General features: G+C 40.8%; 2 protein-coding genes across 5 annotated transcripts in view; one reads left to right on the top strand and one right to left on the bottom strand.

The window, feature by feature from the left end:
* ctnna1 (catenin (cadherin-associated protein), alpha 1) overlaps positions 1-25434 on the bottom strand; it is a 73835-nt gene that overhangs the window by 20962 nt on the left and 27439 nt on the right. Inside the window, exons 1-11 of one of the 4 annotated variants that reach the window (XM_058063022.1) lie at positions 24882-25050; positions 23322-23436; positions 22592-22787; positions 18179-18345; positions 17816-17935; positions 17059-17328; positions 15540-15743; positions 3085-3165; positions 2790-2942; positions 451-543; positions 34-190 (exon numbers count right to left, since the gene is read on the bottom strand). In XM_058063022.1, coding sequence (XP_057919005.1) covers positions 34-190; positions 451-543; positions 2790-2942; positions 3085-3165; positions 15540-15743; positions 17059-17328; positions 17816-17935; positions 18179-18345; positions 22592-22787; positions 23322-23426 — 1546 coding nt within the window. In that variant the 5' untranslated portion in view covers positions 23427-23436; positions 24882-25050. The other 3 variants (XM_058063023.1, XM_058063025.1, XM_058063021.1) reach the window with 3 other exon arrangements.
* On the top strand, positions 6390-25162 carry lrrtm2 (leucine rich repeat transmembrane neuronal 2). Its single transcript, XM_058063026.1, has 2 exons — positions 6390-7036; positions 7654-25162. The coding sequence occupies exons 1-2, from the start codon at positions 6835-6837 to the stop codon at positions 9300-9302; spliced, it is 1851 nt and encodes a 616-aa protein (XP_057919009.1). The 5' UTR covers positions 6390-6834; the 3' UTR covers positions 9303-25162.

Here is a 25434-nt window from a genome sequence, read left to right as displayed (position 1 = left end):
ATATCTTGGTAGGAAGTGCCAAGTGCCACTCACCAGACACACAAAGGAAGTCGTCGATGGAGGTTATGTCATCGACAGCATCAGTGAGGACTCGGACCTGCTTCTCCCACTGATCTTTGAACAAATCCATATTGTCTTGGGCAACCTTACTGTTGGGCTTTGCAGCGAGGGCCAACGCTGCATTAATCACCTGTAACCATCCAATTACAGTCATTATGGCTTCCTGAGGTAGATTATATTAACTGTTATATTAGTCAGAATACAAGTCCAAGGTGGAAATTCTATGGCCGTATTTCCTTACATGGTTGAAATAAAAATGATTACCATCACTATACGTGAACAAAGTCATTGTTATGATAGCAGTTATAGTAATTCCTAGTAATTCCTTTCATTATGGTCCGCTGTGGTTCGGCAGCTGTGTTACAAAGTGTGTGCAAACAGTAGCTGTACCTGAGGACAAAGAGTTTCCAGTTGGGATGCTGCCATCCGAACCAGCTTCACTCCCTCCTCATTGTTGGAGATGGAGCAAGCCAAGTTGGCCACCTTAACAAAAAAAAAAATCACACAAGACAGAAAGCACACATGGGTACAATGAAATAACGGAAAAAGTTCTCCAACAAATTAATCGCATGCAAAATAACTTCCAAAAGTATTTTTTTTTTTTTTTTACATCTTCCAGGGAACTGTTTCTAGAATGTAGGCCAGAGGCTTTGTTTGGCATATGCTAGCAGCAATGCAGACAGAACGGCTGGGATGAGACAAACTGCGCCAAAGCGGGATTATCTAGACGGTAGTGTGCTGACATGTAATCTATTACAAAGGCCGACACAACGTGAGACCTGTCATTTCTTTCTGAAAATACAACTAAGCACCAGTTCAAATTTGACTTGCTTCCTAAAAAGTACATACTTCTGAAAAGGTCGTGGCTCTATTTAGATGAATGTGGGTCAGTCATAAACAAATGTGTACAAACTAATGGACCATTTGCCTTTGGGCCACTAACTCGTGGGCTCATTATTAGAGTAGAACGGTGCAACATAAATACTGGTTTCGGCAATGGACAATTTTGGGGGCAAGGCTTCCCAACGATGAATTGAGGATTTTCTACATCAAACACATGAGTCTGTCGGTCCATTTTGTGGAGCTTGAGCCGATCCCAGATGACTTAATCACACGGTTGAATTAATACCTTTCATTCAACCAAACACATATTTTAATCTTTAAAGCAGCAGTGCTAACCATTCATTCATTCATTCATTTTCTACCGCTTTTCCTCACGAGGGTCGCGGGGGGTGCTGGAGCCTATCCCAGCTGTCTTCGGGCGTAAGGCGGGGTACACCCTGGACTGGTCGCCAGCCAATCACAGGGCACATATAGACAAACAACCATTCACACTCACATTCATACCTATGGACAATTTGGAGTCGCCAATTAACCGAGCATGTTTTTGGAATGTGGGAGGAAACCGGAGTACCCGGAGAAAACCCACGCATGCACGGGGAGAACATGCAAACTCCACACAGAGATGCCCGAGGGTGGGATTGAACCCTGGTCTCCTAGCTGTGAGGTCTGCGCGCTAACCCCTAGACCCAGTGCTAACCAGTATTACCAAAATAAAGAAAAGGGACTAGAAAACTAGTAGGCTCTGTTTCCAAAGCACTTACCCCTAGAGCAGGGGTCGCCGACCAGTGATCATTCGGACTTACCCAGCCAATCACATGTCACCGTTTCTAGGGAAGCACCCAAAGCCTGGCCGGAGGTGCCAGTACCAACCAAAAACCAATAATGATAATAATATTATTGAAATATGGGGGCCTAGATCTTGCATAGGGTTCACGGCCGAGACCAGGGATTTTGGGCTCAAAAAGGTTGGTGACAACTTCTATATGTGCAGATATAAAAGGGTATAACTGTTCAGGTATCTCAACTCATTAAATTGATTGGAATAAATGAAGTATAAATGTTTTTGCAACCCTAAAGAAAGAAAATAAGCAGTAAAGTCTTCCATGAATAACATTTGTCGTGTCATATCTGCAGATTTCGCTACGAACAATCAGTTCTTCATGCAGTCCCCAGTAGCCTCATTAGAATCATCATCACAAAAGGTCTTGACACACACACAAGGATTTTTAAAAGTTGAGTGAGTTTTCAGGATCTGTCCTGTTTTTGCTTTTTAAAAATTGCATAATGAACTCGTGACACAACCTACTTTCAAACAAAAGCAATGATTTTTCTTGCATGGCTATACAATACAAGCTATACTAAAAATGAGGGGACGGCCTGTCAGTGTCATGTCTGACAGGGAGGTGTTCCTTGGCAAATTTAAAGGTCTCCTCCCCAGTGCAGTGTCCCTTTCCTTCCAATTCTCTTACTTTTTTTTTTTTTTTGGCAAAAGCTTATGCTACTCTGCTCTCACTGGACTAACCAATGCATCTAGACTCATGGTCATCCGCCCATGGGGAGACGTCCCATTTGAAATGTCAGCATTTGACGCTCAGACATGGGCATTCAAGGAATTGAGTGGAAGTACACTAATGAGGTCAGCAAGTCCTGCCTCTGGCTTGTTGCTGCTGCAAAGTCATCACTTTGTTGCGTCTCGTCTCTTCGTGTTCTCAAGAAAAAGGCATGGATTTGCACGGTAAGAAAATAAACAACCGCCTTTTTATATAATTGATCACTTTATGTTTGTAATGGATAGGGCCATTTTCTTTTTTTCTTGGAAATGCGTTTCCTAACTTTAACTACATGTTGCAAGTCTTAATTGGAGTTGGCGCAACATCGCACATTACCTCAATCAGCTTGTTGGCATGCTCACGAAACACCTGTGCATACTCCTTGACTTCCTTCTCGTTGCCATTCTTTGCAGCTTCAATCAGAACCAGAAGGGGTACATTGGTTTCCAAGAACGAGTCGGAGACGTGGTCCATTACAGCTTTGCGTAGCTGTAGAGGAAGAAACAGAAAAGAAAATGGCAACGTTTTCCAAGTGAATACATGATATGCTTCTTATTCACTTCTACAATGACGGCTGTACTAAAAGGAAAGTAAATGGTTCAAAAATCTCAATGGGGGAAGAAAAAAAAACCTGTCTGCGAAGGTCTCTTGTTTTCTTTGTCATCCTGTCAATGGCTGTGTTCAGAGCATCACTTCTGTCCTTCCTGCCGGCCTAAAAAAAGAAAACATGGGAGAATCATGGGCTGCATTGTAATTACTTTGTTTGGTGAGATAATCCCAATCAAGACCACAAAGAACAACAATCAATTTATATCCTCCCTAAGGGCAATGTCATTTTATATGGTACTGAACATGCATCATAAACAAATCACTTGCACACCCATGTTCTTATGGGCATGCACCAAGGGCATGATGGAAAAAAAAAACAAAACAAAAAAACAAGCTGCTTTGTTCATAAATCAAACTCAAGGACCCGGGGCGAGATGTGGCTTGCCACACTATTCATATTCCCAAGTCTGGGAATAATGTGCGTCAATAATGCACTTTATCTTTTCATTCTAAATGTTTGATGTTCCAAGCTTTTTATTTTGGAAAAACGCATACTCATTTCAAAGCAAGTTATCAATTTGTTAGTAAAGAATATACAGTAAACCTCGGATATATCGGATTCAATTGTTCCCACTGGTTTTGTCCGATATAAGCGAAATCCGTTACATGCGTATACCGGAAAATGTCCGTTTTACGCATATATCGGATTTATATCTGGTATATGCATAAATCGGATTTTATCCGTTATAAAAAGGCACTTCCTTGACTATGTTTCCAATGTACCTGGACGCGCAGGCAACGCTGCAAACGCTGCAAATGACGTCGTATAGCGGCCAGTCACGATTCGGCGAATCGGAGCGCCACGATGCGGCCATCCGATATATGCGAGGGAAATTTAATGGAAATGCATTGGAACGGGACTGGAGATTTTGTCCGAAATAGGCGAAATCCGTTATAAAAAATCCGATATATGCAATGAATTTTTATTGGAAATGCATTACAGAAAAATCGGTTCTTTTTTTATCTGTCCGTTGTGAGCGAATTTCCGATATATCCGAGTCCGATATATCCGAGGTTTACTGTACAATAATCAAATGCAATTATGTAATATTCTCATGAGATTATATTTATATTTGTGCATACTGACAGTTACAAGTGGCCCTCAATGGAAACAGGTTAGACACCCCTGACATATGACACAGGGAAAGAGGTTTAGCAAAATGACTAGTTGAAATACTATACTACTTACTTTAAGGCTACAATCTTTAAATTATGTACAGAAACATTGCAACACTTTTGGCAGAAAGTGCTAAGCAGTAGTCAAACTCTAACCACTGTTCCCCACAGAGCGGAGAAATGTTCAGCCTCATTCTGTAAACTGCTCAAGTGGAAGTTACCACAACTAAAAACTCTCTCTCTCACACACAGAAGCTGGATCGCAAACACACTGCAAGACAGAGGACAGAGGCAGAACATTAGTAAGGTTGCAGAAAAATGAGATGGACACAAAAGGACAACAAGGACCCAGTTAAGTTCCGGTCTTTCACCCCCCTTTCTAATGTGCAAATCAGCTACAACACAGGACCGTGGACCCGCCCCATCCCCCAGTGCCCTTTCCTCGCCCAGAAGAGGGGGGGTTGTGTACACAGCTAGATGCAAAGGGAGCTCCCATAGCATTAATCCTCAGATTTTTTTTTTTTCCGGTTGGATGCAGTTCTGTGGTAGGCCTTTAGTCAGCTCTGCCCCTTGTCTCGCAATCCTATTTCATTCATGCCTAGCCTATATTTCATTTCCACATCAGAGGGTTCGAAAGCACTTCTTCAGGTGCTTATTATGGAGGCAGTTTCTCTGTGGCATCTTTTATGGTTCTTAAGGGACTCTAGCCATCTCTTTTAGGACAGACTTAAAAACATCTCTTCTCCACAGAAACACTTCACTGCTGGATTACGGTGTTAAAAGTACGCTCTGTCGGTAAAAAAAAAATCGCTTGTTGACTAAACGTGCTTTTATCCCTCGATGAAATGTGTACCCCCGCGTTCATTCTGCAGCACCATCTTCGTGGGTGGCTATCATGGTCGTTTTGAAGAGTGACAGTTACACGCTGGTCAGCAGACAGTGGAAGTCACAGCCAGGGAGGTATTAAAATGTTAATATACAAAATGCCATTAAACTGACAAACAAAGTAATGAATGTATGTGCGTTGTACTGCTTGTGAAGAGAAGTGCAGTGCAAGCTATTTTTTGGCTAATTATGTTTGTAATTGTTTTTTTTTAAAGGATGAGCAAAGCTCTCGGAATGTTCTGAATTCTTTTTAATATCGGACTCGACACATCAATCCGGTTTGGCGGCTGTCGCTGGTCATGCACTCCATTTTGCCACATTGTGTTTCAAGACTTTATTGATCAACAACCAATTTCACACCAACCAACCACCCATCCATCCATCATGGATCCATCTTCTACAATACCCGGTCCTCATAAGGGTTGCAGGTGAGCTAAAGTCTATGCCTGTTGGCTTTAGACAAAAGGCAGTACACTCAACGCCAGTCAGTAGCAGACCAATGTCACACAATCGACCAAATTCGGAATCAATTCCTCTATTAAGCCTATCTGTAGTGCTAATACACAATCGTACTTGGGGAGTTCCAAATCCAGTCAACTGCGATAACATTAATACCCGTTAAATATGAATAAATAAGTTTTGTCATGCATTTTTTCAGTGCTCCAAACAGGGTCAAAACAATCAAGCCCATTTGTTGAACGTCACGGATTATTTGAATTATTTAATTTCACACCGTGGTACTTAGCTAGTATACTTAGCAACGACAGACGTGTTCTAGTCATGTATTAATTGCATTTTTACACCCTCATGCCAGTGCTTTAACATTAAAGCACTGTACTCCGGATATGTTAAATTATGAATAAAAGCTTGACATTCAACTTCTATAATGTGCTCCCCGTTGAGACTTGGAAATGGAACACACTTATTGCTCAGCCGTCCTTGGTGTTTGCTGTCAAAAAACATACTGCAAACTGTGTTAAGCATTAAGTTGTTTTGTCTTTATGGGCAGCAGACATTATATATATATAAGCATGGAGACCGACCGTGAGGCGATGCTTAGATTTACGGCTGTGGTTAATTTCAATAGCAGGCTACCGCAACACGTTCAAGGTATCAATATTCTCATCGTGACAAGCCGGTGGGAGGAAAGGGGGATGGAAGAGGGAGTTGGAGGAGGACTGGAGGTACACAAGCGGTGTGTATGAGACAGAGTGCAACTGACTGAGTGAGAGAGAGCAAGAAAGAGAGCGAGAGAGAGAGAGTGGGGGTGTTTGTGTGAGTGGGTGAGAAAAAGAGAGAGAAACAGTAGTGATGGTCGACGCCAGGCTGCCACCACTCTGTAGCAGTGAGTGGCTGCAACAAAAAGCACAGAATAACATCTCCGACTCCCCGCTCGCCTTTTTCTCTCTCTCTCCCTGTGCGTCTCAGCAAGCAGATGAGGGCTCTGCTCACAGCTCTGCGGAGGCTATGCTGGGACTTAGCCGGCGTCGGGAGCACAATCTTTGGATGCCATCAACAAGTTAGGGTTGGAGGGCTGCGGCCATGAAAGAAAAAACACTCGCTCTTTAAGTAAGCGGCTGAGCTGACATCTTTGCGGTGGAAAGAAAGGGGTAAAAAAAAAAAAAAAGAAGGGGGGGAACGGACGAGGAGGAGGAGGAAAACCTTCATCGGAATCACAGTGACTGCAACTGATCAAGTTGAAAAATATATAAAAATACTTCAAGGATTTTTTGTTGGATAGAGAAGCCTATTCAACACTCTTCGGGATTGTATGGGACGGAGAATAAAAACAGGAATAAACATCTTGGGACATGGAATTTTATATTTGGTTTCATTTGCGTGGGCTCACAACCGCTTCGTTTGGGCTTCTTCAAGGGGGCTCTTTCCCTTTGGATTTTTTTCCCATGTGGTTGCTCAAAAAGTCTGCGGCGAAGGACAGTTGAATGCAGCTTCCGATGTGCACAAAAGAATGGGTAAGTTAGTCTCTTTATATATAGGAGTCGGTGAAGCAAACAAACGGATGCTCTTTATAGCCCAATCTATTCCAGCATGCCTCGTTTTTCCCTTCGTCACCAACTGCAATTGCTCGTCAATTTATTGGTACATATGGGTGATAAACTATGATCGTTTACGTATAATTCAAGTGTTCCAGCAGCAAGGCGATGTTTTGCTGTGTTACTTCATATTTACAGTGGGTCTTGAATAAGAATGTATTTGAAATTGATGAATTAATTAAAAATGGCTCTAGTTCCTGGTACTGTACTTGGTTATGGTGAGATAGGTGTTCCTGATGTTCTGACCACCTGATTTATTACCATAGGCTTGGACTGTACACCGTTACTGAAGAATCACAGCATTCTACATAATACAGTTCTTAGTACAAATTTGCATGAAAGAATAACTCAATACAGAGTGGCTATATATGATATTAGAAGCATCTACCATACTGAGTGGAATTGAAATTCCTAAATAAAAAAAAAAGTTAAATATATTGGGAAAGAAGTTAAAAAGTAATAGAGCTGAATTCACAGCTTTAGCATGGATTAGCTTTCTCCCTCATGTTCATTTTCTTATCTTCAAATCCACTCAGGTTTTCATTCAAGGTGGCCATTGGTGGGATCTGCACCAGCGGCTCTTTGTCTGTATTTGATCAGCATGCTCCTTGTGTGCCTGCTGCCTTCTGCATCATGCACAACCTGCCCTCAAAAATGCCGCTGTGAGGACCTGCAGTTCTACTGCGACACCCAGGGACTTCAGGCACCCCCAGATGGCGTGGACAAAGGAGCCCTGGGGCTTTCGCTACGGCACAACAGCATCAATGAGCTTAGTCCTGATCAATTCTATGGATTCAGTCAGCTCACCTGGTTACATCTCGACCACAACCAGATAACCACGGTTCAAGAAGATGCCTTTCAAGGGCTCTACAAGCTGAAGGACCTCAATCTGAGCTCCAATCGTATCACCAAGTTGCCCAATACAACCTTCATCCACCTCATCAATCTCCAGATTTTGGACCTGTCCTTCAATCAGATGACCGCTTTGGAACCGGAACTGTTTCATGGATTAAGAAAGCTCCAAATACTCCACCTCCGCTCCAATTTACTTCGCACCACACCTGTTCGGGCATTCTGGGACTGCCGCAGCCTGGAATATCTTGGCCTGAGCAGCAACCGTCTACGGAGTCTAGCTCGAAATGGTTTTGCCGGGCTCATTAAACTCAAAGAGCTCCACTTGGAGCACAATCAGTTGACAAAGATCAACTTGGCCCATTTCCCGCGCCTCGTTGGGCTCCAATTTCTGTACCTGCAGTGGAATAAGATCAACAACATCACTTGTGGCATGGAGTGGACCTGGACGACTTTAGAGAAGCTGGACCTTACAGGAAATGAGATTCGCGTCCTGACACCAGACATATTTCAAACTCTGCCAAATATAAAGATTTTGCTGATGGATAACAACAAATTAAGCAGTCTAGATGCCCAGGTGATGGATATGTGGCAGTCTCTAAGTACTATTGGGCTGTCTAGCAACCTCTGGGAATGTACCAAAAGGATTTGTCCTCTGGCCACTTGGCTAAGCACCTTCAGGGGAAGGTGGGAACATTCCATTCTCTGCCATAGTCCCGAATACGCCCAAGGTGAGGAGATACTCGACGCTGTGTACGGATTCCAACTTTGTCAGAATTTCTCAGCGCCGGTTGTGCAGACCGCGAGTACAACCACAGACGCGACTACGGCTGCAGAGATGACGAGCTCCTTGTTTGGAATTATGCAGCCAATCCCGACGCAGGACTATGCAGAGGATTTTGGGAGCTTTACCACAGTCACAGTCACAACCACAAGCACCACAACACAAACACCTGTCATTTTTCAAGCAACCACCACTGCGATGGAAGAGGCGGCTGTAACGGATGACTTCTCCATTATGGACAACACTGTTATGACTCATAGGGTTATCATGGGGACTATGGCTCTTCTGTTTTCATTCTTTTTCATCATTTTTGTTGTATATATCTCACGGAAGTGCTGCCCTCCTACCCTGCGCCGGATACGCCACTGTACCGCTATTCAGAATCGCCGACAGATGAGGACCCAGCAGCGGCAGCCTATGGCTGATCTAGCCACACAGGTGCCCTATAATGAGTACGAGCCCAGCCACGAGGAAGGAGCGCTTGTGATCATTAATGGCTACGGGCAGTGCAAGTGTCAGCAACTGCCTTATAAAGAGTGTGAAGTATGAACTGGTATTTATTTCAAGGGCATATGGTTTGCCATTTGACCATATGATGATACAGGGTTTGCTTTTTGGATTAATTTTCCAGTTAAATGTAAAGAAATTTCTACTTTCTGGGATTTGTGAAAACATGACAAATTCTTATTACGCCAATGACAGAGGGGGGACGTGGCAGTTATCTGGGGGGTGGGTGGTTGTAGAGATAGATCATAAATTTATTTTTCTATGAATGGAAGTTTGTTCGTACAAGGCAGGGGCAATCATTTTAAAACGACAAAAAAAAAATATATTAACTGTGAGATCCGTTTCCACAATGTCTCGAAATTCCTCAGCACAGAGCAAATATTTAGCCGAATGACACTAAGCTACGTGGAGAAACTTTGTCTTTCTTTTTTGAAGATATTACAAAATCAAGTTTTTACCCACACCGTGGAAACTGCAAGCAAGCCAACATACATTTGGAACTACAAATTGACTACAATGGAATGTCTAGAGATGTCAAGTTAAACAGCTGTATTCACTTCAAAAGAAAAAAGACATACATTATTTTTGTCAGATTATTATTTTTTTTCTGGGGGAATCTATTCATCTTAGATGTACGATCCAAGCCCGTTTGTAAAGGTTTCCGTTTGTTGTCACACTGATGTCCAACTCAAATTACAGCTGACAAGTCGCTATTTTAGCATTCTCAATGAAAACCAATGACTGGGACAGTTTCCATTCTTGCTGTTGTCCAGGTGGATCGTGACGGTAATAACTAGGAAAGGCTATATTCATAAAATTCTGTCTGTTGGTATCTTTTCCCATGCTTGAACAATGCTTGCAACCAGCAACTCATAGTGATTTGTACAGGTAAATAATTTAGCATTACAGGTTCTAAAATTCTACTTAAAATAGGGGAAAAAGGGAAGGGATCTGAAAAAAATTCTGTCCTTTATGGGGGGGACATGACAGAAAATAATTGAGAACCACCGGGCTAATGTGTAGTGTAAATGCCAGATTGGGGACCAATTCATTCTAGAAGAAAAAAAAACGTTCCCAGTACCCCAGGCTCTTTACTCCTAACACACTAATCAGGACTGACAGCCCCAAGATTGGACCAATTAAGGCAAGGCAAAAGAATCAAATATTCTGTCACCCACACCAGTGATCTGGCAACAATTTGCTTGTCCGGACACTCAAATATAGTGTTATTATAGTCACTCTCTATATCACACAAAAGCATTAAAAGAATATTATAGGATGGGCTGGAACATTTTCCAGGCTTACAAATAACGCATAATATGACAGTTATGAGTTGTGTCAACCTAAAGTCCGGTCAATGCCGTGAAAACAAATTGAGATCAAGTGATAAGCAAACAGCAAGCCTGGGTCAGGACACATTTGTATGCAGGAGGGAGAGGATGTGCATTAGCATCAGACTAAAGCTGCTGCTGCTGCAGCTCCGCACTTCTTTGTGCTCAGTTTGGGGGCGGAGGGTTGGGGGGGGGGGGGGCAGGGTTGAAGGAGAGCAAGATCGAGAGGAAGTGAAGCAGAACAGGAAAGAAGCAACTCAAGGTAATATATGATATTAGGTTATGACTAATGTGCATTGAAAGTTCTGGTTATTGAAATTAATTTGAAGAATAAATACTGAGTGACAACATTCTGCCATAACACTTGTAAACTAATGTTGAAACTTTTGGCAAATTCCGAGAATGCATCTCAGTTTATATCAGGCTTTGTGGCTTTGTGCCCGTCAAATTTTGGTTTGGTCCTTCCAAATAAATGTTTGTGTCAATGTGTCAGCATATGGTCATGATATGCCTACAAACGTTTTGTGTTTTTTTTCCCCAATACACCAAGAATGGTTTCATTTATTTGAATTAAAAGGAGAAAACAATGCACTGCACATACACTGATTTCCAAAAAGTTAAACTGGTCTGCTGTGTCTCTACTTTGGTTTACCTTCAGCTTCGCAATGCTTACTACAGCGGCCCTTTTAACCTGTCTTGCATGTTTAAAAGTCAAAATTTAGTTACCAGTTTTGTCACCCGGGAGACAGAAAGACATTTCTGATAGAGCAAAAGTTCGGATCACGTGGAATTCCAATCAATTTTCAGCTATTATTTGACATTTCACTGTTAAAACTATGGTTGTAACAAGTGACTGAAAAGCCACAACATTTGTAGAAATATGCATCCCTTTGCACTTTGGCTCTTTGTAAAATGTTTCTGTTTCCTCTTGTCACCCTCTAGCTCTGGTCCCTATCTTGCCTAAAAAAATAAAAAAAATAAAAAGGAAAAACAAGCAAACAGGTCCCCTTCCTCTCGCACCTAACATTTTTGTGCAAAATGAATGCTTTGCATTTTTGTATTGTACATGTACAATTTCATATCTGTATAGTGGATAAGATGTGCCAACATGATCAAAAATATCCCCAAAAACAGTATATTTTTAAATAAAATGGTTAAAATTACACTGTACTTGAGTTCTCAAAATGTGCTTTAGTTCACTTCATCACACTTGGACTCCAATTAACAGATTTGTAAATTAGATCTCCCTTCATTAACAACATTACTGGCACATATCTTTTGAAAATGCTTTTTAAAGCATTTCTCCTTATCAATTTCATACAGTTGACAGCAGCAAAGGACAAAAAAATACTAACATCCTATCCAGTGTACATTAACGCAAGATGATCACTGCCAATATATGAAAAAAATTATTTGTATTACAAAGAGAAATTTGACATTTACACTGAACTGTCGTTTTTATTCACATTAAACTGGGGCACTGGCTCATTTGGCTGACACACAAAAGATTTTTTTTACACAAGAATACCGACAGCCACTAATTTATTTATCCTATATTACCACATATTCAATTCAACCCAAGAGATGGGACAAAAACACATCAGACTGTTAATAAAACCAGACTAGAATATTCCAAATGTCTTTTATAAAAGGGTGTACTAAATCACTCCTAATGAAATACGGATGTGCCATATGGATTAGTACAGAAACAATATGAAATCACACTGAGAATGTCTCTGTTCTACATCAGGGCTCAAGTCTGTAACACTGTGGACTCTTTGGGCAAATAACAGCCTGGAATATTTGTCAATGTGACTACATATGTGAAATATCATACAATATATATGTGTCATAACAGGCTATGTCCATAACGGAATGTGGGGACCCCCGAAAATGATCTGATGGGAAACATGGTGCAACGGTGCACATGGTCCAGGTCCCCAGGGAATGATCTGTAACAATTTGATGTGATTACATAAGGCATTAGATAGGGAGGGTGCTGCTGCCAGCGATAGTGGTTGATCCAAGTGCCAGTAGGAATGCCTTGCTACTCTCCACTGTACAGTTTCCCCTGTGGAGCACAGAGAAGCTACGGCTAAGCGGTGCTTACCAGTCAGCTTTGGAAGGCATGGCAGACAAACCCAGTCTGAAGTACAACTCCATTTAGTGTTTTTTACCTTGGCATTTGGTTTACTGACTGCTGAAACGGTTCATATTGGGACTTGACTTAAATATGTATGTATAGGATATGGATGTATGTATCGCCTTCCTCCTGACAGTATGATTTATAATTAACCCTGTCAAAAAAACAGTATATTAACTTGAAAATGAGCCTTTAATTGGTCTCCTGATCTTAAATAACTTTTGCAGAGTATTCCAATTTCTCGAGATGCACCTGAATATGTGAAATCACCAAATGTTCCGGTGTTATACTGACATTTATTAGTCCTAATAAAAAGGCATGTCTAATCTTATACTGCTAAACGAGTACCCCAACAAGCCAATACAATCAATACTAATTAGTTTTCTACTGTTTGATAAAGCTGTTAATTGACTAGCGCTGCCACCAGACTAATTTTTCCAAATATTTACTTATCTAAATGACATATTGGGGAATTGTTGTCCCATTTGCCTTTATTAATAACAGAAGCTACTGGGTATTTTGCTGTATTTATATATTTAAGACAATATTACAGGTACATAACAGAACTGTTATGTTATGTTAAAGTATTTGAATCACCTAATTCACAAATTTTATGTTGAAATAGAAGTGTTGAGGCATACCATTTTGACGCTTTGGTGGCTGGAGGTTTATTTTTCCACAAACTAAATTAAGAGAGATTCTTGTATAAACATTCTACATTGGCAAATTTAAAATGAAAAGAGTCTGCAGGGTTTTGACACTGAATGACTTAAAGATACACACACATATACTGCAGAAAACTGCAGAAAGAACTGCTTGAGAATAACAGACAGTAAAAGCCTCGGACAAAGAAAAAGGGTCAAACCGCAAATATCAGACTTGTCCATTAAAAGTTGAGGGCAAATGTAATGTCAGCAGCTTAATATGTCAAATCAACCGAGCATCACTCCATTTAGCAAAACCGCAACACACACACACACACACACACAGAGCGAAAGATGCATTATTAATAAATAAAAAAAGTGGCAGAAACACTTATACTCAACATATGTCATGCCAAACTGTCATGACAATATGTAACAAATGAGGTCATACCATGTGGCACTGCCAGGGCAACATTGCCACCTCTCACCACTCGTGGCTGAGTTAGTCACTTTACATAACCATCATTAGGAATGTACACAATTCCATGGAAGCTCACATGCAAAATGTATGCCATCTTAAAGCAATTCACGAGCTTTAATATTCTGTCGTGAAGATGGGAAATGTGTTGTTTTACCATAATTCCCATGCATTTGCTTTTTGAGGAGGTAAATAAGATATTTTAACATTTTGTCCCTGTGGTATATTACAACAGCAGATTGGTAGTACAGATGGCAATGCGATTATGAGAAACGATGAAAGACAATGCTCTGGCTGCAACACACATGCATTCTGTTACAAATCACAATCGGCTTTATTCACTATGTTATGTTACCATACTAGGAATTGACTCCTGTCAACATCACTCTCTCTGTTACACAAAAAATATATTTATATTATAATAATAATAATAATAAGGGGAGTTTTACCCATCATTGAAAATCCTTATGTGTAACGTCAACACATTTCTTTGGATTGTAAACAATGTGCAAAATTCCAAAAAAGTGCAGTTCCCCTTTAAGCCCATATAGTTTCGTGACAACTGTGTATTTCGCCTTTTCAGGAGCCACAAACCCGGTTGTAAAGCCTATGTCATAAAAACACACCCTTTACACAGCAATCGCTGTAGATATCCATTTTATACTTTGGAACAGATATGTCCATAATGCCTTTGTGTGTACATTAATTGCAAAAGGTGGAAATTGGGCTGCTCATGTCACGCACTTATGTAGCAAGGTGAACGGACGCACACCTGACTGGAAACGGCTCAAAATGATACACTTCACAAGATTATATATGCTTTAAAAAAAAAGTGACCATCTGCCCCTCAATTTCTTGCACGACATCAAGTAACTGAACTCTACATTTACATGCCCTATGGTTCAGAGGGGAGGAACTTGACTTGCCCACACATTGCCTTGAATCCAACCCATCAATCATCTCTGGGATGCACTAGAATGGAAATTGTGATCTCACAAAAAAAGACGAAAATGAAAACAAAATCATGTACAATGTATTCCCCAGAGCAGTTTGACAGCTGCCGATGCTGCAAAGGAAGAGTAGAAGGCATTTGGACAATTTTTTCCTGCTATTTTGACTTTCCGTCAGTGTAACATGTTCACCCTTAGAGTATTTCCTTCAGATGGTTACACCAAACTAATCAAAAGATCCATCCAGCCATTCTGCCATGAAGCTTCATAACGAAATACCAAACCGAACCAAAACATATGGACTCATATATGGCTTGTTATTTTCCTGTGAATTCCATGTGAACACACTTTACAAAAAGACAGAACAAAGCCCAAAGGGGGTGTTTACACTTGCATGCATTTTGTGGCAATGTGTGCCTTTTTATGGCACGCCTAAATAGCGTGAAGACTAGTTTGTGCACCGTTTGTGCTCTGCTTACACATAAATTACGCACTTGGCACGCCATTTGTGACTCCCGCTTGGCTTATTTACACTCTTTACATCTAGTGCATGGCAACAGGAGGTGCAACACCAATTGTTCCAGCATGGGTATATGCATTGTCACTTCCCGCATCCGTGAAGCAGTCGTGGCGTTATTTGGTACAGCTGTGTCCCACCTGACACCACGCAACAGCAGGCATCATCCCTAAAGAGAAAAAGGGGGGGGGGGATAAAAAATAAAAACACACTCACATTGCCCATGTACTCGGACAGCAGATCCTGAAGAGCCTGGCGCACTGAATTGCATTCGGCCACGATTCGCTCCCTGCGGTCATCTCGTGTGCACGAGGAGTCGGCCATGAGGGCAGCACCGCTGATGATGCTTTCAAGACGTTCCTCCAGGGACGGACGAAAGCGCTCCTCACTGAACGCCAGCGGGTCCACAATGATTTGTTTCTGTCGATGAAGATCAAGAGTTATACAAAAAAGTTGTGGAGGCAAAAAAATGAATAAAATACACAAATATCTAACAATTCACTTGTTACAATTGTAGTTTATTATTAGGCACAGAGCCAAATCAAGCCCCCTACACTCCATCTAATCTGTCCTCCTCTGGTTTAGTGTGACATCGCCATGGCAACAAGCATGAGAGACACAAACGAGAGGCGAAAAAGAGACAGATATAAATGTGGGTGCAGTGGCGTAGATGGGAGGGCATCTACTAATTCTGCCTCACACTTCCATTTCACCAATTTTTGGCCATGACTTATACATGCCATCAAACGGAATTTTACAGTCCATCCCTGAATACACAAACGCGATAACCAAACATCAATTGTGAATAAAAATACATTGTATTATTGTTTGTAATGCACTGCTTAAAAGGTTAAACAGGTGTAGAAGTGGCAAGAGATCTATTCCGATTATGTCAAACCTAAAATAAGAGAATTGTAGTTGCTTTGGTAAATGCTTTCCAATAAACAAACTCTATGCCAGGGGTGGGCAAACTTTTTGACATGTGGGCCGCGTTGAGTTTACAAAACTGTCCGGGGGGGCCGGAAAATATATTTAACACACACAATATTTTACGTTTATAATTCTATTCTAACATTCTGCATTGAATTAGTTGTCTAATTTATTTGTAAAAGTGTCATACTATCAGCTGTATGTTCTTGTGTCCCTTTTTTCAGGAGCACTTTAAACATCAGACCACATTACAAAAATTACAAAATTGAATTTTACATTTTTTGTGTGTGTTTTTTTTTTTTAATCCGACATTGCAAGTCATGTTGCCAGCTTGTATGTTAAAAGTTGAAATAGAAAGCAACTGGCGGGCCGGATTCAGACGCTTGGTGGGCCGCATGTGGCCCCCGGGCCGTAGTTTGCCCACCCCTGCTCTATGCTATGAGTATGTAAGCGACGACCAAGCAGTTAGGATCCATCAAGCAGGTAAAGAATATCACAGTAAGAATGCCACAGCAAGTTGTGCACAACTATGCTGATTAACTAAAGATGCATTGGAAAAGGATTCCTATTGAACAAATCCAAATATATAGTAATCAAAATAATGGCTAGTAATGGCTTAATTTGCTGCATTTATCACCCCACAAGAGGCTGTTCATGTCAATATTTTAATTTGTTATTTACAATATGACACAATGTGGTGTGCTTTTGGTATTTTTGAGCAAATCCCTTGCATTCAAAGGAGTAAATTCAAGTCGCTGTTAAAAACAACACTGATATAAGTCAATCTGAAACTATTTTTACTTACATCAAAATTGTTGAGGGCATAGGCGAGCTCTCCTCCACCTGCAGGTTGATTGAGTGCAGAGTCTTCGGTGGTTGTGGCCTGAGCAGCATTGGAGATGCCCGAAACGGCATGCTGCAGTTGCTTGTAGATCAGGTCACGGTTGGCCTTGTAGGCAGCCACATCAGGGTGCTGCAGGCAGGCGCGGGATGCCGTGTACAGCATGGGGATGTTCTTCTGTAGAACACCGCGAGCTGCAGCCATTTGGTCCTTGTGGTGGGAATCCTTCAGCTCCTTGGTGGGTGCATTAAAAAAAAAAAAAAAAAAAGACTGGGTGAAAAGATTTGTTGCGTCCGGAGGCTACATTGGTGGGTACTTTATACTAAATTCAAAACAGGGCCTGTCATGCCCTTACGTTAAGTGTGACATAGTTTGTTCTGGATGACCTAGATATATTTCTGTCCCCGGCAGTAACAATGCATTCATAATCAGGCTGTTAAAATACGCCTTTGCAATGTAATGTGTTGCTACTGAGACTTCATAGCCTTATGGACAAGTGATAGCAATCACTGGCAATGCTTCATGGATTGTCTTCCTAATGGAGCAATTTTTCTACTGCATAAATATTTACATGCTATATATTTACATAGACAAATATGTGTAAATTTACATTTGAAATTCACAATTTGACGTTATTGTTTGCATGACATATGATAGCGATGATCATGCAACAGCTAGTGACAGAAGATACTGATGATTTGCACAGGTTTTAATAACATACCTGCTGTCTCTTGGCTGCCATGATGTTCAGCTTGTCTACTTCGGGTTTCAAGGCCTTATACTGGATGCCCAGGTCCTGCTCTGTTCCGGCATTGCGCACTTTCACAAGACTCTCCTCCACCTGAAGCAGGTTCATACACAAAGTTACGTAATGCTTTTCAAACACTGCATTCACTCTATTAAAAACACTATGACTTCATGATTTATTATTATTATTTACTTGGTAGTAGTATTCATGTGTAAATATTGCCAAAATTATATAAATTATTTTCCATGTAAAATAACCATGTGTAATAGCAGGACTCAATCAATTGAGAGAGTAAATATTGATTACGTTGATTAGACGGGGGGGGGCGTCTCTTACCAGTTTCAGCTGCAGTAGAAGTTTGTAGACATCGGACATATCTGCCAGCACCAGCAGATGTGTGACAGCCGATAAGAGGGCTCTGGCGGCACGAACCATATTACCCCTCTTCACAGAAGAGCAAGGGTCTTCAGCAAATTCTCCAGAAGCCTGCCTCATTGACTCACCTGCGAACGTAAAAAAAAAAAAAAAGAGATTTCAGTGGTCTTGCCAATAGTGGTGCCATCACAAAAGCAAATGTACAACATTTATATGGTATCATTAAACCTCTTCTCCATTAGTCTGTTTAATGAAAGACCCCTACTGGAAGGCCATAGATTTTGCCATTAAAATGTATACAAAGAAACATCTAGTGTTCTTTTTATGTACAGTATCTTATATACTGTGCATTTCCAAGTACACTAAACAGGTCAAAGCCTCAACAAAAGGCCTACAATCTTGTTTGTCCATCACCATGATTTGTCCTACATTGGCCTATACGGTTGACTGGGCTTATATTGACTTTGTCGGCTTACATTATAAACATCAGTACATCTGTCATAGGTTACATTCATGAACTAATAACTATATTTCATAGTTAATACTGCTGGAAAAGTGTGCGCTTGCGTGTATGTATATAATATATACTGTAAATAGCGAACTGTGATTATGCTCCTGTGACATGTTAAAAGAATCGGTCAAACAATGCAACTAATTTTACGCATGGACATAATTATGAAATAGGATTAGGCACAAACAGTACAGAAAACAATAAGGAAATCAACTCAATATGAGGCTTATTAGTGAGCTAAATTGACATATTGGCTCATATAGCATAAGCCTATGCAGCAAACAAATTGCACACTGCCACATTACCTCTATGTGTTCATGCACAGTGTTAATACTAGTGAACAAGGAGGAGGTGAAAGGGAGACTAGAAAATACACATGAGGTGGTGATGGGCATTAGATTGCTCTCACTGTAGTCATGCTATTTTTTTTTTATCTTTTATTCATGTACACCCGACAACATTTGGCATACCCCCACTTTGGGAAACCTATGAAATGATCCTTCAAAGTAAGAAACACCACCTTTGGGCTGACTACATATAAATAACTGCAGGCTAATACAAATTCTGCTTAGTTAAAAAAAAAAAAAGCACATCACAAGATTAATTTTCGCAAAAAAAAAAAAAAAAAAGAAATGGCAATTGGCTACTGAGTGAGTCAAGCTGCTATTAATAGTGAGGACCATTCTACTCCCACAGAGTTAAAACAGTTTCTGCATACAAGCAACACACAGCTCGAACACAGGCCGCACCTTCAGGCTATCATCACCTCCTGTGAACCAAATCAATAAGGCCATTTTCAAAAGGAGTAGATGGCTATCAGTTCTCCTTTAATAAACTTCTGCCTCTATAATGCTCAGCTGCGGGGGCCACCTAGTACATGATGAAATGATTAAAATGTACATCACAGTAGGCCTGCATAACAGAAGACAGACAGGAAGAGAAGGGCAAAACCAACAAGGACAGGAGTAGAAAAAAAAAAAAGCGCAGAGGAAAATGGTGTCAGGAAAGTGCTACCGATCGTAATTAACCTTTAATCAAATTTGATCATAAATATTCAGATAACTAGTGGGGGAAAAAGCCCTTCTAACATGTGCATAGGCATTTGTGATACTGTCATAAATGTTTTCTTACATTTTAACAGCTGGCAGGTCACAGCTGGGTGGAAAAGGTTACATGAATCCAGGGGATGGAGAGGGTCATATTATCAGTCCAGGCATGCTCCGCTGAGCAGCATAGCATAGCATAGCTGACAGCCAGCACGAGGCACCAGCCCTGTGACAGCTTACTGCCACCGCAGTAACAACACTGGGAACTGAGCGTCGCACGGGCTATCTAACCACATGTCAAACTATTGAGAGGAGAACTCGAACAGGGGGCATCTAACTTGCCGGGCATCTTGCCGAAGAAGAGAGACACACCAGCGCAGCTGCTACCTCACAATGGTGACAGCGGCTGTCCTCGAGCCATAGACAACAGCCAGCAGATAACCAAAGTAAAAAAAGGAAATAAATTGGAAATGTCGAGTGAAGAATGGAACTTGCCGTCACAATACTGCTTAAATAGTTGGATTGGGATGTGGAATTCCCGTCTCCTGACTCAGACACTGACTGGTTCTACCTACTGAGCAGACCCCCGCCCCACTCAAATAAGTCGAACAAAATCACTTCACTTCCTATTCTCAGCTCAGCGGGAACAATCAAGAGGGAAGACTCCGCATAGTTCAATCGCCATGTATCAGCATTCAAATGTAAGCAAGGAAACCAATTCACTGTAGTGGAGAAGAGAGAAGATTTTATTTCGACTTTGTGACCATATTAGGATTACCATATTATTCGTGTTATGAATGACATAGCAGAGCTTCTGCAATTTCTAAAAATAATGCAGTCAATTCCAATTATGCCTTCTCCTGAAGTAGTGTGATAAGAAAGTCTACTCTGCAGTACAAAACCACAAACCTCAAGTGTCCAGACGATCGCTCCACATCGAAACAGTAAGTAAAAAGCTGTAGTGGTAAAAATATTGTCTGTTTTACCATTTGACTTTGCAAGCACCTTTTTTCCCCCCCCTCGGTGCCGTTCTGTGAAACGTCTAGATGCTGAACCAATGCAGAGTGAACACTCTTGTTACCTGTTTGGAGGCTAGAGACGAGACAGATGTGTGCGCACGTGGTAATATATGGAGGCCAGCAAATGTTCATTTTCATTGAGCATGACTTTTTCTCGACTCACTTTATACTTTTCCAGGCATAATAATGTTTGTTAAAAAACATGTCAATTGTGAGAAATGTGACTAAATAACAATAATCGAACAATCGCAGTGTTTTACCTTACGATGGATTATCGAGAGGCTCGCACTGGTATCGATTTCTTTTATTATTAAAATATATGCGCTATAAATATCTTTCACCGTTCCTCCTCAGTAAGTCAAGTCACCATTTTACCATCCAATAGGTGCTCCTCGCTAGAGTGGCAGGAAGTTGGGCATTGTTTCTGCACTATGGCTGTTTGTACTCTGCAATACAAACTATGGCATTTATTTTTTAGTTTGTTTTGGTTTCACCACATCACTATATGGAGGTACAGTAAACCTCGGATATATCGGACTCGGATATATCGGAAATTCGCTCACAACGGACAGATAAAAAAGAACCGATTTTTCTGTAATGCATTTCCAATAAAAATTCATTGCATATATCGGATTTTTTAGAACGGATTTCGCCTATTTCGGACAAAATCTCCAGTCCCGTTCCAATGCATTTCCATTAAATTTCCCTCGCATATATCGGATGGCCGCATCGTGGCGCTCCGATTCGCCGAATCGTGACAGGCCGCTATACGACGTCATTTGCAGCGTTGCCTGCGCGTCCAGGTACATTGGAAACATAGTCAAGGAAGTGCCTTTTATAACGGATAAAATCCGATTTACGCATATACCGGATATAAATCCGATATATGCGTAAAACGGACATTTTCCGGTATACGCATATAACGGATTTCGCTTATATCGGACAAAACCAGTGGGAACAATTGAATCCAATATATCTGAGGTTTACTGTATTATGTTTATCATCAGCCATGTGTTGCAAATCATATCATGGCTTGGAGTCGTTTAGGTAAAATGGACCGCATTACATGGATGACACGCTGTTGATTTAGGCTTAACTAACTAACTAGGCTTAACTTTGTGGTCAGCTATGAGAGGTTCAGCGATATCCCTGCAGACCTTTTCCAGGCAGCATGATTTTGCTCAATATGGAACCGACATTCAAACAAGAGTACAGAACATTGGGAGATTCTCCCATGACATAAATACTTCTGTGGCAAATGGATTTCAACACACTCACACACTTTCGTCTTTTTCCCTGTTGGGGGTCGCCATAGCGACCCACTGGTGTGAATGGTTTTAGTTTTGTTTTTGTTTTTTTTATATACCAGATGCCGTTCCTGCCCGGGAATCGAAGCCATGCCCCCCCATGAAAGGGATCATGTCTGCACACATCTACAAAATCAATATTCACCACATCCTTTGTGAATGTCTCAATGAAGGCCGATGTAACACCGGAGCAGGGTGCAACATGGCAATGACGGTGTTATCTGATGATTGCAATCAGGTACTCTGAAATGAAAATCACAACTGCACCACGTCTGTACTATTTGGTCCACGGTTTGCAGTGTTGCTAAGGTCTCTTGCATTTTAAAGATAATACTGCAGATACGGCCGTATGAACGGCAGTGACACCGGTGTCTATGAGGAATGGTGTTGTTCTGCAAAAGCAGTTTATGATTTATTTAACACACACTTATCTTGTGGAGCATGTAGAGACAAGAGACCAGACTTTGTCGTATCAAGTGTTTCCAATATACCTTGCTTGCGGACATCTTCCACTGCAGCAGTCAGCTCATCCTTGAGGAACTGGCTCTCCTTTGCAATCTTTTCTCCTTTTTCCAAAAAGTTCTGAGTCGCAGTCTCTACTGATGCTGCCAGGACATGGGCTTTCTTGGAACGTCCCTTCTTCTTGTTAGACGGACCTTTGTTACTTGAGTTTACCAGAGTGGTGACCTATGGCAGGTATAAAAACGGGGAATAAATCATTATGTTTAACCTGCAAAGGCATCATGTTACAATTCAAGTCCTTCACCTTTTTGTGACCTTCTACGTAAGTCTTTAGTCATAAAATGGTATTTTTGTTTCATGTAATGCAATGGTTTGATTTGAAAAACTGACAACCTGATAATGCAGTAGTCATCCCTCGCCACGTTCACTCTAATAGCTTTCAAACATATTCATTAAGAAAATGTTTGATTAAATTTGATTAAATTATTAGTCATTAAATATGCATATTGAAACAAATGCAGGGCTGCACAGTTAATTCTTTTTTTTCCTAACACAATATAGTGAAGGAGTGATATTGATACTGTACTTCGATTTATGTTGCTACTGTAATTCCAATCGGGAAAATGAGTGTCCCAAAAACTTCTAAGGTTCAAACTGAACAGCATTAGATACTAACTCACTAACTTTTCTATTTTTAACCATTTGGTCTTTCCCTACAATGTTAAACAACAAGCGAGACATGATAAAAATAAATATTACCTGTGTGACCAAGGGCTCCAGCAGCCTCTCCACTGCCAGAGTCCTGATCTCCAGACTCTTCGGATCCCATTTGAAGTTAATGTTAGCCGTGTTGATGCTCGTCATGTCTGAAATTCTAGGAATGGAAACAAAAAAAAGTGACGGCACTTAATGCTAGAATACAACACAGGTCATTAGTTATTTCTTTCAAATGATGTAAACAGCGTTGTACATCAAAAGAAGATCTCAACCTGGAGAAAAATTTCAAAAGTCCCTGAAGTGAATAACCGCATAACACAAAATAGTAACAAGAAGAGTTTATATGCCTGCCTCACAAAATGTCCTCTCATTTCAGTGACAAGAAACTGCATTGATTTGGTAGCAGACATAAACTGGCAACGGTCAGTAACCCCTTGAGGCTACTAGATACTACATAAAATGGTCACCTATAGGATGAAAACAATGTAATTGCTAGTAGCCTTCCAGAACATTTGTATAATATCTGTTCCTATTACTTATTGGCAGGGTGTGATTTAATTATGCATGGCGAGAATAATCCATTAAATTCATAATAATCCATTAATGTGCCATTCTGTTTAGGCACATTTATACTAACGAATGTGACACACTTTTACGTTATGGTTAATTAGTTATGGGCGGATAAGGCCACCAGATGAGCTCTACTTCCTGTACCGCTGTTAGTCTATGGTGATGCAGAAAGCCTCGAATTTACTGAGGTTTGCATTCCTGACAGTCCACGTAATTGCAGCGCTACATTGGACAGAATATGTAGGCCATTTGCGGTCAAAACCTGCAGTGGTCGGGTCAATCGGTACTGATGCACAACGTATCTTAACTGGGTTGACGTGAAAGTGAAATAACCCTTCATAGAGCACAACCAATAATAGCATTAGGCCTGAACGCCACCATAATGTTTCTATTCAATGCGTTCTCATCCCAACCGGAAGCGACACACGCTGTAAAAAGTGCATACATTTGTTTTGCGAGCAACAGGGCGGCTCAAACTATTAGCAAAAGTGCTAGCCATACGAAAAAAGCTAAAGTTACACCTGTGTGACTGCTAACGTAAAACTATTCGGACGTAATTTGGATTATCATGATTACAGATAATTATATTAATAAGCGACACGAGCATAAAAGCAAGACATTCTATCGTATAATTCCTGCCTACTTAGCTTACCTGCTAACCTACTTCGTGCCAAAGACGACACCTTTCGTAAGCTAATGCTAATAAGTGGACAAACCACTAAAGCCTTCCGCACTAAATACCAAACTGACGACAAACATGTTACAACACGCTCTCGAACAGTAGCGCGTCAGTTTGTACTTTGTCATCAAAAAGGTGAACAGAAACGGTTCTAACTTACCGATAACAATTCGTTCCGAAAGTTTCAAGATGGAGGAATGAGAATTGTTCGCCTCTAAAAGTTGTCCTCCCCTTTCCTTGCCTTCGCGGAAATTAGACTTTTTTTTACCCTCGGTTCCTAACTTCACAAAATATCTCACTTGAAAGACATACAAGAAAGTACAAGTTCAAAGACCGTCTCTAGAGACCGTTACCTTGGAAGTTTCGTTCAAGATTATTTCGGTGTCGATGGTTGTTTCCCAACAATAGCCGAAGCGGAGGAGGGGAATAGGGCGGTGACCGACTTCCTGAACTTCCAGGCTTAGAGCGGACCACAGAACTCACAGCCGGGCCGCAAATGAAGGCTTGTTTCGGGCGTGGCAGTAGCGGTGCTTGCCCATATATGGATTCATTATTGCGTCAACCTGCCAGATACTTTGTTTATGTTTAAACCTCGAAACTAACTTCAAAATACTCCGATAATAGATTTTAAACTTTTTTTCTGTCATTTGAAATATTTAAATAATAATAATGAGCCAGCTATAAAACGACAATGAATATAAGACACCCCCTATTTTTATGTTTAAAAATTAAACACAGCATTCGTTGTTTTTTAGTTACAGTGATTTCCCCCTTACCATTACAGATGGTAAATATTTTTTTTCAATTACTTTTTTTTTAAATAGTGGCTATCCTGCCTATCACATGCACTATGGATATATATTATTTTATCTATATTATAGTATATATATTATTACATATATTATG

Source organism: Doryrhamphus excisus, chromosome 23, assembly GCF_030265055.1.
Source record: "Doryrhamphus excisus isolate RoL2022-K1 chromosome 23, RoL_Dexc_1.0, whole genome shotgun sequence".
Taxonomy (NCBI): Eukaryota; Metazoa; Chordata; class Actinopteri; order Syngnathiformes; family Syngnathidae; genus Doryrhamphus; species Doryrhamphus excisus.
Note: the sequence above shows the minus strand (reverse complement) of the source record. Positions and strands in the feature narration are given on the sequence as shown.